At 32.9% G+C, this 17326-nt stretch overlaps 1 protein-coding gene across 1 annotated transcript in view; it reads right to left on the reverse strand.

Annotated features, from left to right (window-relative positions):
• Heatr5b (HEAT repeat containing 5B) overlaps positions 1-17326 on the reverse strand; it is an 81842-nt gene that overhangs the window by 62890 nt on the left and 1626 nt on the right. The window contains exons 3-10 of the mRNA XM_046441644.2: positions 14755-14966; positions 13552-13660; positions 11778-11927; positions 8213-8384; positions 6609-6766; positions 5371-5620; positions 2108-2263; positions 1385-1635 (exon numbers count right to left, since the gene is read on the reverse strand). Of these exons, the coding sequence (XP_046297600.1) occupies positions 1385-1635; positions 2108-2263; positions 5371-5620; positions 6609-6766; positions 8213-8384; positions 11778-11927; positions 13552-13660; positions 14755-14966 (1458 nt within the window). The remainder of the gene's footprint in view (positions 1-1384; positions 1636-2107; positions 2264-5370; positions 5621-6608; positions 6767-8212; positions 8385-11777; positions 11928-13551; positions 13661-14754; positions 14967-17326) is intronic.

Here is a 17326-nt window from a genome sequence, read left to right on the forward strand (position 1 = left end):
AACAAGAAAATAGATAACCAGTATACTTAATTTAAAAAGAAATTATCTCCATGCTATTGTAGTTAACTAATGTTTTCAAAGAGGCAATACAATATCTACTTAGATCTGAATACACTGATGACCGAGGTGACTCAGAACAGTGGTAAAGAGTAAGCTCTTGAGCCAAACTGCTTGGGTTCACATCCCAACTCTGCCATTTACAAGCTTTATGACCTGAGACAGCTGAATCTCCTGGCCTTACTTCCCTTGTTAGTAAAATAAGAAAGATAGTAGTATCTATCTCACTCTTGCCAGGATTAAATTTGTTAATACAGTATTTAGAACAGTGCTAGCCCATGTAATCACTGAATAAATGCTATTATTAGTGGTCCTTTAAGCTAAGCTAATCTTCTGGAATTAAGGTATCTTTCAGATAGAGAAGACACAGGAAGAATGCAAAATAGTAAGCAGTGCATGATTAAATAACAAAATAGGAGCTCAGATTCAGTAAAGACTAATATGGACTAAATGTCTTTGAAAAGATTTCATGGAGGGCTGGGGCTGTGGCTCAGCGGTAGAGCACTCACCTAGCGCATACAAGGCCTGGGTTCGATCCTCAGCACCACATAAAAAATAAATAAATAAAACAAAGGTATTGTGTTCAACTACAACTAAAATAAGTAAATAAATATTAAAAGAAAAAAAGATTTCATGGAGATGGAACTTAAATTGGGTCTCTAAACAGGTACAGGTGAGTAATAAATTCTAGTGTAAGAAAGACCTCTGAAAAAGGAATAGGGAAAAGCTACAGAACTACTCTGAACAGAAAAGTGAGAAATCAGAACATGTCCTACCTAAGCATGTGAAATATGAAAATGGTGTGAGAAAGATGGGAGAAAAAGACTTCATGAAAAATAAGCAACAAGATAACAATCATGACAAAGGAGATGGAACCTGAGATTCCTCTAGAAATAGTCACAGAGCCCAGAACATGGAAGAATGAATGGACTTGGGCCCAGAAAAAAAAGAAGAATTTAAAAAGCTAGTCACAATATGCTTAAATATTATTGAAATGTCAATAGTATATTCTCCTGTCATCTTTGAATACAGCAATATGAATTTCAGTTCTAAAAAGTGAAAAGAGCTGAGTTTTAAATAAATACTCTGAAGTTGTTTTTCCTCTAAAATAAATTATAACATGATACTATACCCATACAAAACCTATTATCTATACATCAGAATGAAATTTCAATTAGGGCCCATTAACACTATATTCTATATTACCATAATAAAATTGTTATTTGATTGTTATTTGATCACCCAGTTCAACATTAAGCACATCAGTGTTCCACTAAAGACTGAAGCTCACCCGACAGCATTTACAAATCTTTGATCTGTGTCATACCTTTCCTTTGGCATGAGGAATGCCCAAAGGACACTGATGGACTCCACCTAACAAAGCAGCCATTGCAAAGCTGTATCCACTAACAGCTTCTGGAGAAGTCTTCAAGTTGTTGAGCCGTTCTGCACACCGATCTAGAAATGGTGTCAACTGGAAAGGTAAGGCTACAGCCACACAGCGCAAACACCATGCAGCAGCAAGCCGAGCAGCCATACTTGGATGAAGAAGAACTGAAGTCACAATCTCCAAGAGCCCTAAAAGAGAAATCCTCAAAATATTACTTTTAATGAAGTAATTTATTTCAGAAACCAAAGACTATGTATAACACAATAATTAAAATAATCACCATGATTTAGTGCACTAGTCTCACAACTATGCCAAAAAGCATTTACAGTACTCATGACAGTAATGTGCTTTAAACAAATGTATTCTCCAAAGAACATAATAGAATTACATCCAATAAAATATAAAAGTTGATTAAAAGGAAAATCTTCAACAAATTTTAGTCAATTATTAGAAACAATTACTGTGACTGTTTTTGATTTGTCTCCCAACTTTATTTCACCATTTAATTCCATGTTCCCTATGACAGCAGAGATTAATTTAAATTAAACCCCATCACCTAAACTGCTAATTATAATAAGTACCCAGTCAAGAGTTAAGTATCATACAGATAACTTTAAAAGATGGTAAAATAATACTTCAGCAATTAACAGAATGTCATACCTATTGATGCCTCCTGAATAAGAGGAGAGGCAGTGGCATTCAGGCTCTGTACCAGGCTTCCAAGCTCCTGGAGGGCACAGACCATCACGTGCTGACTTGCTGCAATGTCTGCTGCGCCTGATTTGTTTTCACTACTAGTATCATTCACTACTGCTTCTAAAACACAAAATCATGTATTTAATGTGGTTGAACTGAATTTTGATGTATTTTTATTGGTCTGCACACTATATTTTAGTTATACCACTTAATACCTGTGTGTCAAACTCTATGCAATTTTTGCTTAGTGGAAAAGAAGTATAATGAAGTACTGAAATGACTTAAAATACACAGTTTAATGACTTTATATGATAATACTAAAATATAACTATATAAACTTAACCACTTCTAGGAATACAACTTAATTTTAGTAAGCAGCAACAATGCATAGTGTTTTTCAAAAGCAGACTTGGGAGCAAGAAGATTTGGGTTCAAGTACCAATTCCATCAGTTATGTTAGCTATGTGACACTGGGAAAGATGCTCAACTTTTATAAGATTCCTCATCTTTTATAGGGCTTATATGCCTATCTCAAAGGGTATTCTGATGCTTAAAAAGTCAATGCATATAAGAATTTAACACAATGCTGCCCAATACACATTCAATAAATGTTAGCAGCCATTATTATTACTTTAGTACTAGTGGTAGTAGTAGTATTGCTATTTCAAGCATGTCAATATATTGGAGGTATCACTGTCAAATTACCAACCAGAAAGTGATCTATAAGGAAAGTGGCCTTAGAAATTCTTACTGGAACATTCCTAAAAATTCCTACTTACTTTGCTGTCCTCAATTCAACCTTTTAATGTACACTAGAACTAAAATATATTTAACATGAGATAACTAAAAAATCCTCTGTCAAACTTCTATTTGAGAATACATACAGTTTGGCTCATAAATCCTGATGTATATCATTGTATTTAATACTGCTTTTAGGATTTTTTAAAGTCAAATAGCTAAACTAGCATCACAAGTAATAACCTTTAAATGATAGCAAAACTTTCTCATTTTTTACATCTATCATGAATAGATAATGAAAACATGCAATACAGAATGATAGAATGGGTTAATAAATGATAAACTATAATTGAACAACTCTTCTTACTTGAAAATGCAGGAACTCTGTCTTTTGCTTACTAAACTATAAAGCTCCCTTAAGACAGGCATTGTAAATATCTGGTTTGCTATTTTACCCACACCATCTGGCACAGTGTTTCTGGCATTTAAGCATTTCTTCAATGAATTTGCATAATATTTTTCAAGTTTTAAATATATAGCAGATAACTATTTAAGCATATCTAAAGAATAATACTTCAGTAATTCAAATGCAGATTAAGAGTATAGGGATAATTTTCAGTTATCCTTATACTCTTAAAAATGGCTTGCTAAGTAAGTTATTATTTAAAAAAAAAAGTACAGTATTTATAAATTCATTTTTTTTTAAGATATTTATTCTTAAGTTTTAGACGGACACTATATCTTACATTTATGTGGTGCTGAGGATTGAACCCAGTGCCTCGTGCATGCTAGGTGAGCACTCTACCACTGAGCCACAGCCCCAGCCCTTAATTTTTTTTTTTTAAAGAGAGAGAGAGAGAGAATTTTTTAAATATTTATTTTTTAGTTTTCGGTGGACATAACGTCTTTATTTTTATGTGGTGCTGAAGATTGAACACAGCGCCCTGCGCATGCCAGGTGAGCACGTTACCACTTGAGCCACATCCCCAGCCCCTATAAATTTAATTTTATAAAATATTTCATTTATATATGCTCTATAAATAAATTGCTGATTGTAGCTTCTCATTAAATCTTTACTTCTAAAGAACTTTTTCAGGGGCTGGGGATGTGGCTCAAGTGGTAGCGCGCTTGCCTGGCATGCGTGCAGCCCGGGTTCGATCCTCAGCACCACATACAAACAAAGATGTTGTGTCTGCCGAAAACTAAAAAATAAATATTAAAATTCTCTCTCTCTCTCTCTCTCTCAAAAGAACTTTTTTAGGAAATCTAATTTGATTTTTAAAATTAATATCTATTTCCAACAGTGATAAAACTAAATTGTCTTAGAGCATTTATATGTTGCCTTGCTTTAGTCTTCTAACTGAATTATGAACTCCATGAAGACAGAATTTTATCTCACTCATTATTTAAACTCTGAATTACTGCTCTCCAAATCTTAGATAGTCAATAATTATTTGTTAAACTGAAAAAAATTTATAAAATGGGTACTTTAAAAAAAAAAAAAGAATTTCTCCTTACAGGAGTCCAACAGGATAGAAAGAATAACTTCTAATGTCCTATAGCACAAGAGTGTAACTATGATTGACAATAATTAATTATATGCTTCAAAAGAGCTACAGAGAAGATAATGAATGTCTCCAAAACAAATGATTGACATTTGGGGTGATGAATATCCCAATTACCCTGATCTGATCCCTATACATTCTATGCCAGTATTAAAATGCCATGCTAAGCTGGATAATGGTGACACACTCCTGTAATCCCAGCTACTTAAGAGGCTGAGGCAAAAGGTTCCAAGCTTGAAAATAGTCTGGTCAACTTTGTGAGACCCTATATAAATAAAATTTTAACAATAAAATAAAAAGGGGGTAGGAATATAACTCTGAGGTAGAGCACTTGCTTAGCATGAGTAAGGCCATCATTTCAATTGCTAGCACCTCAAAAAAAGTCACACTATGCCCCATAAATATGTATCATTATTAAGTTCCAATTAAAATATATTTAAAAGAGAAAGAAATGGATTTCTTGTAATTATGAATTATTGATATTTTATAATATGTCCTATAGGGAACTAATACCCAACTATAGTTGTTGCTAAGCCTTTACATGAAGCCTATTAAGGGAGAAAACAACAACAAAAATATGTATTCATAAAACCACAGGCTCTAAGCAGAATAACAACAATAGATTATTCCTTAAAAACAAAAACCAACGTGCTGCTGCATTCCAAGAAAGTTACAAAATTCATATAGGTACTAGAAACAAAACAGAAAACCTAATATTACAAACATACTACCCCAATCTTCACTTCACTATAATCATGTTGTTTTAATATTAAATAAGAGTACTCAATAAAAACAATTATGAAAACACAGTTCAGTTAGATACAAACTAATCGATCTATTAGTACTCATTAATAATAATAATAATAAAGAGGTAAGTGACTAATAGCATCAACGCTACATACACATTATGATATCAATTCTTACCTACTGCTTTCATTTGTTTTCCAATAGCTTGACAGATCTCTTTGGCAGCTGCTATCTGGGCTTTTTCACCTAGCAAGCTGCCCACAGTAGCTCTCAGGATAAAGGAAACACATCGTCTTGAATACACAGCCTCCACATGTGTTTGTGTTGCCCGAGGATGAGAAACCAGATCAAGCACATGGGACAAGAATGTAGCAAAGCTCCGCTCCAGCCATTGTCCACCCAAAGTAGTTACAAAAACAACATATGCCTATAAACACATAAATATGATGTTAGATAAATGTATATAAATGAACAAAAATCACAGATAAAGACAAGTACAGAAATAACTCAGGGAAGCATTCAAAATAAATTATATTTGAAATTAAAATACAGAAAATTTAAATTTCACATCTTTTTAGGATTTCTAGCATAGGAATTATGGGCAAAACAACTCATCCCTTTGACTAACACAGTTAAGATAACAGTGAAGAACATAAAGAAAGAGTGGTGAGGAAAGAAACGAAAGCTAAAATCACCCCAGCATCAGGATGATAACAGGGTTTAGGAATACGAAAACTTTAATGTGTTAGATAAGCACTGACATAGCTACAGTATACTTGCTTTCTCTATAAGATAAAAATAGTTTACTTACTCTTTATACTTTTTTCAGGAAAAGATACAGTTGTGATTTGACTAAGATCATGAAGACCATTTAATCTATTTGGTGTTAATTATTGTCAGATCATAAACCACAACATCTTCTTTGGTGCTATTATTTGAAACTATAATTTCAAGTCAAATTTGATTTTATAATTACATTGGTAATTTATCATTGACAGTAAATCCAATCAAAGAATAAATCGATATTTTTAGCTACAGCATCACCAGAAAACATTAAAATCAAAATGCCTCAAACTACCTATGGTAGCTACCTCAAGCTATGAATATCTAAATATGATTTCAAATAAAATTGAATTATTTTATATCTGATGTACAGCCAAGTAAAATTTGGGAAGAAATTTTAGATATTCATATAAACACAGTAGACATAGACTTATTTACACATCATTAAGTATCTACATTTCCATACAAGCATGCAATTTGGAATGTGAATGTAATTCATTAAACTTGTGAAAAAAACATTTTGAAAGAAAACAGACAATAATAAAAATCTCACTGTGTATGCTTTACTTAACAAGAGTCTTCCAAGACATTTCACAAGTGATTTGATTCTTTTATAAGTGTATATTACAAACCTGTGTAACTCCAACTCTTACTTCACGATTAACAGATCCTCCAACTTTTAACATTTCTCCACCACTCTTTAAGAAACCTGACCCTCCACGGAGAAATCCAGTGGCCATAAGTTCTAAGACTTCATCAAATGTTGCTCGTTTCACATTTTGCCGCATTACTTTTAGGAAGAAAAGTAAATTCATATGCAAATGTATTTCTGGAGCAGATTTTTTTGCTATTAGTTAAATCATATTTATAATATTCTAACTTTAAAATCTAAGTAATTATTTTATGATGGGGGAATAGGGTCATTCAGTTTTCTTATAATCGTAATATGTATAATATACTTATAAGCCTCAATTCAATCTTGAAGCAAAAAATGCTAAGAAAGTATATAATATATAATATATATGTTTTATATATAACATATAAAACAATATATTAAACAGAATATAAAACAATTCAATAAATCTATGTAGAAGAGACAAATGATGATGATAAACTTAATATGTGTAACACAACCAGGACAAAGTATGTCCACAGCAGATACTGCTAACTGATCACTGTTGTTATTCCCAGCTGAGTAGACACAAAGAGACTTTCCAATACAGCACCAAAGGATTAAAATTCCACTGGTAATACAAATTACTTTCCATCTCTGGTACATAGCTTCATATTTAAAAAGTAACAAACATAATCCTCACAAAAATTCCATAGAGGAGATATAAAGTGTATGGTTAAGTATGTAGGATTTGGAATTTGACTACCTGAGTTTGAACTTCAGTTTTGACACTCATCAATACAACACTTTTTAGAACACAAGTGATATAATCTCTCCCAGCCTCAACTTCTTCATCTATAAAATTACAATAAAACAACAGTACTTTTTTAAAATAACAGTACTTTTAATTCCTAGGGCTTCTGTGAGGATTAAATAAAGCATCTGCAATATGCTTAGTTCAGTGCCTACCACAAAGTTAGCACTTAAAAATGTAATACCATCATCATCATCAAATGAAATAATTATCATTAAAGATAAAAGAAACCAAAGCTTAAATATAAAGGCTAGGACCCGAAGTGATAACATCTTATCTCTTTCTACTCTACCAAAAGGTAGAGATGGGAGAAGAACACAGTTTAGGAGCACTCAGTGTCTATTCACAACCCTCTCTGAGACATCTCTATGGAACCATGAGGCAAAGCAGAAGCCCCTTGCAAAATTAAAGATGTCTGATTCTGCTTACAATTATGGTCAAGAAAAACCAAAGATTAATTCTGAGGTACAAGGGACGATCTATTAGAGATTGAAAGTGAGAAATCATCACAAAAAGCGTCAGAATCCAATTACTTAAACATTTCACAAAACCATTTAATAAATCTTACTTGCTTTTATGTCCAGCGTAATTGTTAGTTATACTCTTGTATATTATCATCACAAAAAAAGTGCCTTGACTATATAAAGAAAAATGCCTTTTAGGTTCTTTTCATTTTATGAAGGATATCCAACAACTAAAATTCTTTAAAGTGACCACCTTATGTATATTAAACAATTTAGAACGAAACATTCCATAAACCTACAAATAAATATCTGCTATGATCTAAATCAGACATTAGCAAATAATACCTGTTGCCTGCTTTGGCATCAATGCTGTAGCCATGACAGTTCCTAAGAGTTTAGACACTGCCACTCGTACCCCATAATTTGAGTTTTCCAAAGCCTTAAAGCAGAGAGTGGCTATATTTTCCAGTTCAGCAGTCCACATAAATACAGCTTCATTCTGTAGTTCTAGTAGACACTAGAATTAAAAACAAAAATTAAATTACATCCTAGAACTACTGGTTCCAGAGATGGAGTAACAAGAACCAGATAGAGATATTTCTATTGAAATAACCAAAAAAACTACACAAAATATATGAAAGAACAGGGTTTTTTTGTTGTTGTTTTTTTCTTTTAATATTTTGTTTTAGTTGTCATTGGACATGGTACCTTTATTTTATTTTACTTTTTTAAAATATTTATTTTTTGTAGTTATACACAATAACTTTATTTTATTTACTTATTTATTTTTATGTGGTGCTGAGGATCGAATCCAGAGCTCCACATGTGCTAGGCAAGTGCTCTACCGCTGAACCACAACCTCAGCCCCAAAACAACAGTTTTTGATACACTGTACATCAGGCAGTAAATGTCAGTTATTCTTACAGGAGTGAATTCAACACAAAGTAAACAGAAAACAGAAATAATATAGAAAGGAAATCAATGAACCAGAAAACTGAAAAAAATAATAGAAATGAGATAAAAGCTGCTTCTTTGAGAATAATAATAAATTTGGCAACTCTCTAGCCAGACTGATGGGGGAAAAAAAGACATAAATTACCAAAATCGGGAAAGAAATAAATCACATTATCAAAGATTCAACATATGTGAAAAAGACAAAGAGAGTATATATAAACAACTTCATGCCAACAAATTTGACAACTTAAATGAAACAGACAACTCACTCAAAAGAAAGAAATAACCTGAAGAGCCCAATGTCTACATTAAAAACTGATTTTATGGTTCAAAATCTTCCCCCAAAGAAAACTGTAACTCTAGATGACTGCAGAGGTGAATTCAACTGAATGTTTAAGTGCAAAAATAATACCAATTCTATAGAAACTCTTCAGAAAATTAATGAGAACTTTCTTCCTCATCCTGTGACATGACACAGATCCTACCAAAGAAGAAAATTATAAACCAATAGCACTCATGAACAAAGAAACAAAAATGCTAAACTGTTTGCTACTATAAGACAAAAATATACAAAAGGAATAATACATCATGATCAAATACAATTATCCTAAGAACACAAGATTGGTATTCTAAAAAAAAAAACTGGGGATATCTTCAGTGTATTATATCAAAGTCAATATCCCACTTGTTACACAGTATTATATTTTTGTAAGATATTACCATTGGAAATCTGGTAAAGGTTTATAAAGATCTATTTTTTCTTACAATTTCATATGAATCTATAATTACCTTAAAGTAAAACTTTAGCTAGAGAAGAGCAACAACACAAGAAAACGAATTTAAAACAAAGGCATTTGATTAAAGAAAAATCATAGGATAGGAAAAAAAGGCATTTGATCCATTCCCAATTAAGACTTTGGCAAGCTAGGAATAGAAATCACTTCCTCAAACTGATAAAGGGCCATCTACAAAAACCTACATTTAATGTCATATTTAATGGTAAAGGACTGAATGCTTTTCCCTTAAGATCTGGAATAAGACAAGGATGTTTGCTCTCATGTTTTCCATTTAACAAGGGATCTGGTCAGTGCAATAAGACAAGAAAAAGAAATAAAAGCAAATATACTGAAAAAGAAAACAGTATTTATAGACAACATAATGGTCTACATAACAGGCTTTAGAAAACTGATCAAACTATTAAGTCTGTTCAGTAAGGTTAGTAGGTATAAAATTAATATACAGCTGGGCACAGTGGCAAATGCCTATAATCATGCTATTTTTGTAGACACTAATAAGTTAATTCTAAAGTTCACATGAAAATGCAAAGCGCCTAAAATAGGCAAAAGAATTTTTAAAAAGAACAGAGAGTCAACACTACCTGATTTTAAGACTTATTATGAAGGTAGTATAATTTATAAAATTGCAGTTGGCACGAAGATAGGCAAATAGATTAAAACTAGTCCCAAAAAAGACCAATACACATATGGACAACTGATTTTCAACAAAGATGTAAAGGTAATTTAGTGAAGAAAACATGCTTTTCAATATGATGTGGTAACAAGTAGATATCTACATGGGGAAAAAATAACTTTGATTTATTCCTTGCACCATATATAAAAGTTAACTCAAAATGGATCATTTATTTAAATGTAACACTATCAAACTTCTAGAAGGAAAATATAGGAGAAAGCTTGGATTAGGAAAATTTTTCTCAAGTACACCAACACAGAAAGCACAATCCATATAAGAAAAATTTATAAATTGGACTTTGACAAAATTCCAAAATTTTTATTATTAAAAAGGCACTATTTAAGCTAGGTATGGTGGCACACACCTATAATCCAAGCTACTAGGGAGGCTGAGGTAAGAGGATCACAAGTTCAAGGCCAGCCTGGGCAATTTAAGTAAGACCTTGTCTAGAAATAAAAAGGGCTACGGATGTAGTTAAGTAGTAAAGTGCCCCTGGGTTCAATCCCTAGTACAAAAATAATAATAATAATAAAATAAGAATGAAAAGACAGTCCACTGACTGGAAGAAAATATCTGCAAATCATATATCTGGTAAGGAATACATAAAGAATCTCCAGAGCTGGGGCTGTAGCTCAGTGGCAGAGTGCTAGCCTAGTACATATGAGGTGCTGGATTCAATCCTTACCACCATATAAAAATAAATAAATAAAATAAAGGCACTCTGTCCATCTACAACTACAAAAAAAAAAATTTTAAAAGAATCTATAAATCATTTTCAAAACTCAGTAATAAAAAAACAAACTGAATAAAACAATAGGCAAAAGATTTGAATCTTTAAAGAAGATATGCATGGCAAACACCCCAAAACATGCTTATCATTAGTCACTAAAGAAATACATATTAAAGCCACCTATATGTATCTATTAGTATGACTAAAATTAAAGACTCCAAATGACAAATTATGATGAGGAGAAAAAGGATGTAGAATTCTCTTACTCAGATAGAGTACAAAATAGTAGAAATGTAAAATGGCACAAGTACTTTGTAAAATAAAATCGGGCAATTTATTAAAAAGCTAAACTAAATCTACTATAAGATATAGTAATATCTAAGTGAAATGAAAGTATAAGTCCATGCAAAAACTTGTACACAGGAAGCTACCCAAAGGTTAACAGGTGAAGCCACAAATAAATGTGGTACATCCATACAATAAAATACTACTTAAAAAAGGTATGAACTATTAATAACATGCATCAACATAGCTAAATCTAAAAATAATTATGCTGTATAAAAGAAGCCAGAATACATCTACATACAAAAAAGTACATATACCACATGATTTCATTCATATGTAATTCTAGAAAATGAAACTAATCCAAAAGAACAAAAACACGCTATCATAATTTAATATGTTTTTTAAAAAATCATGAATTATTTAAAAGTAAGCAAGATAAGGATAAGCATTTCAAATTGGTTGAGTACAAACCTTGGCCACCGCACATCTAACAGCCATCGATCTGTCTGTTAAGAGGGATCTGGCATTCTTGTAAATATCACGATGAGAGGAAGCTGCTGCACCTCCTAATCCATTCAGAACTTTCTGTAGACTCATTAAGATTTCACTTCTCCCTTGAGACTATATGTGTACATAAGGCAAAGCTTTAAAACTATAGAACAAAATTAATTCCATATTTAAACAAGAACACACCAAGATACAACAGTTCTCTGGGCCTAATTGTACCACCAAATTGTAAAACTAATAATGAAAATTAAAATAAAATTAAGTATTCCAGAAAGTACCTGAAATGATAATTATTATTAACTTCAACTAAATATTGTCTTCTAAAAAATTGTTACAAGCAAATATTCCAATTTTTCCATGATATATTAAAGTGCAATAAAACAAGAACATGAAGATAGATACCATATCTCAAGGGTCCAAGCCTTCAGAATACACAAGATTCAATAAAAATAGTTAAGAAATAATATAAACCATTCAAAAGAAGAAGAAAACATTCAATCCATTTTTAAAAACCTGTCACAGAAATATGACAAACCCTCGTCTTCTTTTGACTAACTTAAACTCCTTCTATACTCGCATAATGCTTATTCTTATGTACCAATCATGGTATATCACAATACTGCTCATACACATATCTCTTCCACTGGACTGTAATATTCTTCAGGTCAGGGACCATGTCTTATTCATTTTTGTACGCCAAAAGCCTCACAAACAATATGTCCTCAATTAGTGTTTAATAAATACACAAAAAGTTACCAGAAGAGATATTATTCCAGAAGATTTGCATTTCCTGGACAAAGTAATTAGACTGAGAGAGTCTTGGACTTAATCTAGTTTTAGTTAACATGAAGTTTACAAGGAATTCAGGAAAGTAATATCAAACTGACCTACCAAAACAAATATTTTTACTTGATATTAGTTAATGTCATAGGTTAAACTGTGCACCCTTCAAAAATAAGTTCAGGTCTGCTACAGATAAAAAGGACTATTTGCAAACTGGATCTTTGTAGATGAAATTAAAAAACAGATGAGGTCACACTGGCTTAAAGACAGGTACTCTTGTAAAAAGAGAAGAATTTATATACAACAAAGGAGGCAGAGATTTCTGGAAGGAAGGATTTCAAGGAAGGCCAGGGATTTCTGGCTACCAGGAGAAGCTAAAAAGGAAAGAACAGATTCTTCCCTAGAGCCTTCAGAGGAAGCATGGCCCTGCTGACACTTGATTTCAGATTTCTAGACTCCAGAACTGTGAGGTAAGAAATTTCTGTTATTTTAAGCCATGCAGTCTATTGTTATTATGGCACTCATAGAAAATTAAGACATTAGGTATGGCACAAAAAATAAAATACCAATTCAAAAATAGGGCTAAATAAAAAATAGGAGGCAAACCTATTATTTGACAAGAGAGCATTTTTTCCTTCCCTCTGAACTTTAAGGTAACATAAATTAAAAGAAAGGACAGGGCTGGGATTGTGGCTGAGTGTACAGCGCTTGCCTCACATGTGTGAGGCACAGGGTTCAATTCTCAGTACTGCATATAAATAAATGAATAAAATAAAGGTCCATTGATAACTAAAAAAAATTTGAAAAAAAGGCTAAGTAATAATTTGAAATTACTTTCTTGCTAAGCAATATGAGTACCACAGAGACAGAAAAAAAAAAAAAAAACTAACATATTAACTGACATCTAACTCTTGTCACAAGCAAAACATCAAATAACTTTCATGGTGAAACTTACCTCTGCACTTTTCAGAGATTTCAGAAGATTATTTACTGTTTCTGGAAATGCACTACCTAACATTCTCCCCATTTTTTCATAAAATGCTCCAACACAAGCAACTGCAGCCCTGTGGGAATATTTTCACTGGTTATTGTTTAGGTTAACTATATAATTTGACTTAACCAGAACTACAAAATTATGTGTGCATTCGCTAAGTGGTGGTGAATTATATCATCAAACTATTAACACAGTTTTAAACTCCAAAATAAATTAGAAAGCACTAGAATTCTCTAATCTCCCATAAAATCTTTTGAGAACTGTGTCATTCCAAACAACACAAAACTTAGTATCAATGCAGTTGAAAACAGATCTAAAAATCAGCTTCTAGGTTCACCATAATCTCTCCATGTCCTCCAAACCCTTGAATGTTGGTGTTCTAGAGTTGTATCCATATCCATCTTCTCTTATCAAAAGGTAGCTTTATCTATATTGAAGTGTTCAACCTACTCCCAAATCTCTATTCTCTGCTCACCAAAACTACATTCTCAACTCAGATCTATGATATGAGACCAGGATTTCAACTGCTTACTATAAACTGTTACTTGGTTATCACCACTTGTGCTATAAAACTGGCATGCCCCAAACTGAACTCATTATTTTCCCCTTCCTCCTCATCTTTTTTTCCAATTAGAAGTTCCCTTTACCTACAAAATGTGTTGGTAACCTACAACCAGTGGCCAAATCTGGCCACCAAACAGACTGCCACCTGTTTTTGTAAATAAGATTTTATGGAAAGATAGTCATATTCATACATGTACATACTATGACAGAAGGGAGCAGTTGTTACAGAGATGTATATTGCACATGCTGAAAATAATTACTATCTGGCCTTTTCCAGAAAACATGCTGACCTTGAGTCTATCACATCCACCTTTCCTCTTCCCATCTTAACCCCATTCCTCAAGTATGGTTCTTTGAGAAGCTTTCCTTGACAATGCTGTTCCCCACACTGTTACTACTCTTACTTGGGTGGCATTTTCCCTCCCATGGATGGATATGTGGAAGGAGAGCTTCTTCCCCAGATCTACTTAGCACTTTCATTGTCAGCAGCATGTCTATAAAGTTCCACCCACTGGGAGTCTCTATGGTGAATCATTTCTTACTAAGTTACCTTGAAATAAGACACAAAAGTTGAAGAGTCCCTGTCAAGTTAGTACTTACAATTTTGTTGGTAAGTAGGCTGCAGTGTCATCTTTATTTCTGATAATGTCATTACATTTATCAAGTGTTTGAAAAACTGTAAAAGTATCCCCAATGCTATAAAGGGCTGCAAGATTTTTAGCTAATAATTTCCTTGTAGGTGGTCCAGGTGAACTACTTATCAATCCAGTTAACTGTTCAACAAGTTTTTTCTGTTTTTCCTTTACATCAGTCTGTTATTAAAAAAAAAATCCAAAAGAACATTATCATTTGTTCTTATACCGATCATTATTTTTAATTAAGATTCAAAATACTTAACACTTAAGGCACTCTAAAATCTGTATTAAACATAAATCATAAGTGAAAACTTTTAAGATAGGGAAAAGTTTAGTAAAAAATGATCCATTCTTTCTTATATTAAATCTTCTTCATTTCCCTTCAATGCCAAAAAGTTAGCCTCCAATAAAAGTAACAGCTCTAATCCAAAAAGTTTCCAGGCCAATTTACTAAGAAATAAATCAACAAAGGATGCAAAATACTGGATATATGGACAATTGATGTCTTAGAATCCAAATAGTTATAGCTCAGTAAAGGAAACCAAAAAATCTCTGAAGACACCTAGGCAACAGAACATAAAACCCATACCTACTCGTAATCAATACTTAGAATCAATTCATGTATTTAAAAAACTGTGCACTTACTGCATGCCATGCACTATCCTAGGCACTGGGGTGCAACAGTGGACAATACAAAGTCCCTGTCCTTGTGAAGTTCACATTTTACTGGGGAGGGACAGAGTTTATTGAATAAACAAATGAATGGTATAAGTGCTGTTTTATATATATATTAGTTAGAAAAGAACTCTGAAACCTGAAGGAGTGAGCTATGCCAGTTTCTGGGGAAGAACACTGCAGGCAGAGGGAACAAAAGTGCAAAGGCTTTGAGGGTGGAGCATGCTTAGTATACCTGAGGACAGCAAGAAGGCCAGTGTAGCTGGAGCGGAGTTAGAAAAAGTAGGAGGAAATGAAGTCAGCAGGGATCGTATTGTGTAGTATAACGTTCACCACTGTAAGAATGTTGTATCTTATTCTGAGTGAGGGTTGTAAGCAGAGGAGGGTCATAATCTAAATGTTTCCACAGGCTCACTCTGACTGGTGAACTGAGAATACTTTAATACAGTATATGTATGGTAAGCAATTAAGAAGCTGCTGCAATAATCAGATAAGAGATAATTTAAGAGGTAAATGATGAGAAATAAATGAATTCTGGGTATATTTGTGGATAAAACCCATGAGATTTGCTGCTGAATATGATGTGAAGTTTAAGAAAAGAAAGAAAGAAAGAATAACTCTGAAGTATTTGGCCTAAGCAAGCAGAAAATAAAATGGTCATTTCCTGATGTGGAGAACACTGGGGAAAGGGCACATTTGGGAAGGTAAATAAAGAATCTGGCTCAGATATGTTAAACTTGAGATTTTTTTAAACACAAATGAAGTACAGTAGGCAGTTGGATATGTGAGAGTCCTTATAGAGACAGCAGTAGAAATTTTAAGATTAGATGCTAACACGGAAAAAGTAAGTAAACATAGGAAAAAAAAAGAATGCCAAGGACAGAAGAAAAGCCAACAAAAGAGAATCAGAAGCTTTTGAAGTAGGAGGGAACTAAAAGAAAATGGTGTTTTGGGAGGCCACTAGTAAGAAGAACTGAACACAAAGTATGCTAAGTAAAACAGGGTATTTTTAAATTTGAGTGGAAGGTTCAAAGATATTCCTATTATTATATTTTGTAATTTAGATATGTTTTATATACTCTTGAATATGTCAACTTGGCCACAAAATAAAAAAATGTTTTACGTGTTTCAGGGTAGAGTATCACCTATATCAAAAGGTGAAGATGGATCAAATAAAATAGAATACAGACCATTGTTTTGGACAATGTGAGATCCACGATAGCTGTGAGAGGGAAGAAAACAAATATCTAGTTGCATGAAGTTTAAGAGAAAACAGAAATTTCTAGTTGAAGATTGCAAGTAAATCCACATATTAACTGCCTCTCTAGAAACTCCATTAAACTCAGACTAATGGGCAACCAAAAAAAAAAAAAGCTGCACAAATCCAAAAGAGCAAAGAAAACAGGAAAAGAATCAACACAAAATTTAGAAGCCAAGTCTTCCCAATAGGGAAAGTTGAGAAGAAATTCACACAGTTTATACACACAGAAATTTACACAATCTACACAGAGCACCCAAAGCCCTAGGTGCTTCTGAAGCAGTAGTCAAGATGCATTTGGAAATGGAGGGAATGGTTGAGTTTTTTTAAGAAACTATAAGATTTTATTTCTCTTTCCCATTCTAGAAAAAGACCAGAGGCTTATTCTCTGGAAAGAGTAAGGTATTGTATCTCTGGAGTAGAGGAGGCTAGGCACAGTTAAGGGCTGAGTTAACTGCACCAAAAATAGAGAAATTGAGTAAAAGTTTACATACCAAATGCTGAAGTCTTCAGTCTTCTTCCCTAGTTCCTACAGCCTAGATAACCACCCATAAATTCCCAGTCATTAAAGTAAGTCTTCTGGGGGAATGACCAGCCTGGAGAA

Source organism: Marmota monax, unplaced genomic scaffold, assembly GCF_021218885.2.
Source record: "Marmota monax isolate L192 unplaced genomic scaffold, Marmota_monax_Labrador192_F-V1.1 WCK01_AAM20220418_F8-fsc00010, whole genome shotgun sequence".
Taxonomy (NCBI): domain Eukaryota; kingdom Metazoa; phylum Chordata; class Mammalia; order Rodentia; family Sciuridae; genus Marmota; species Marmota monax.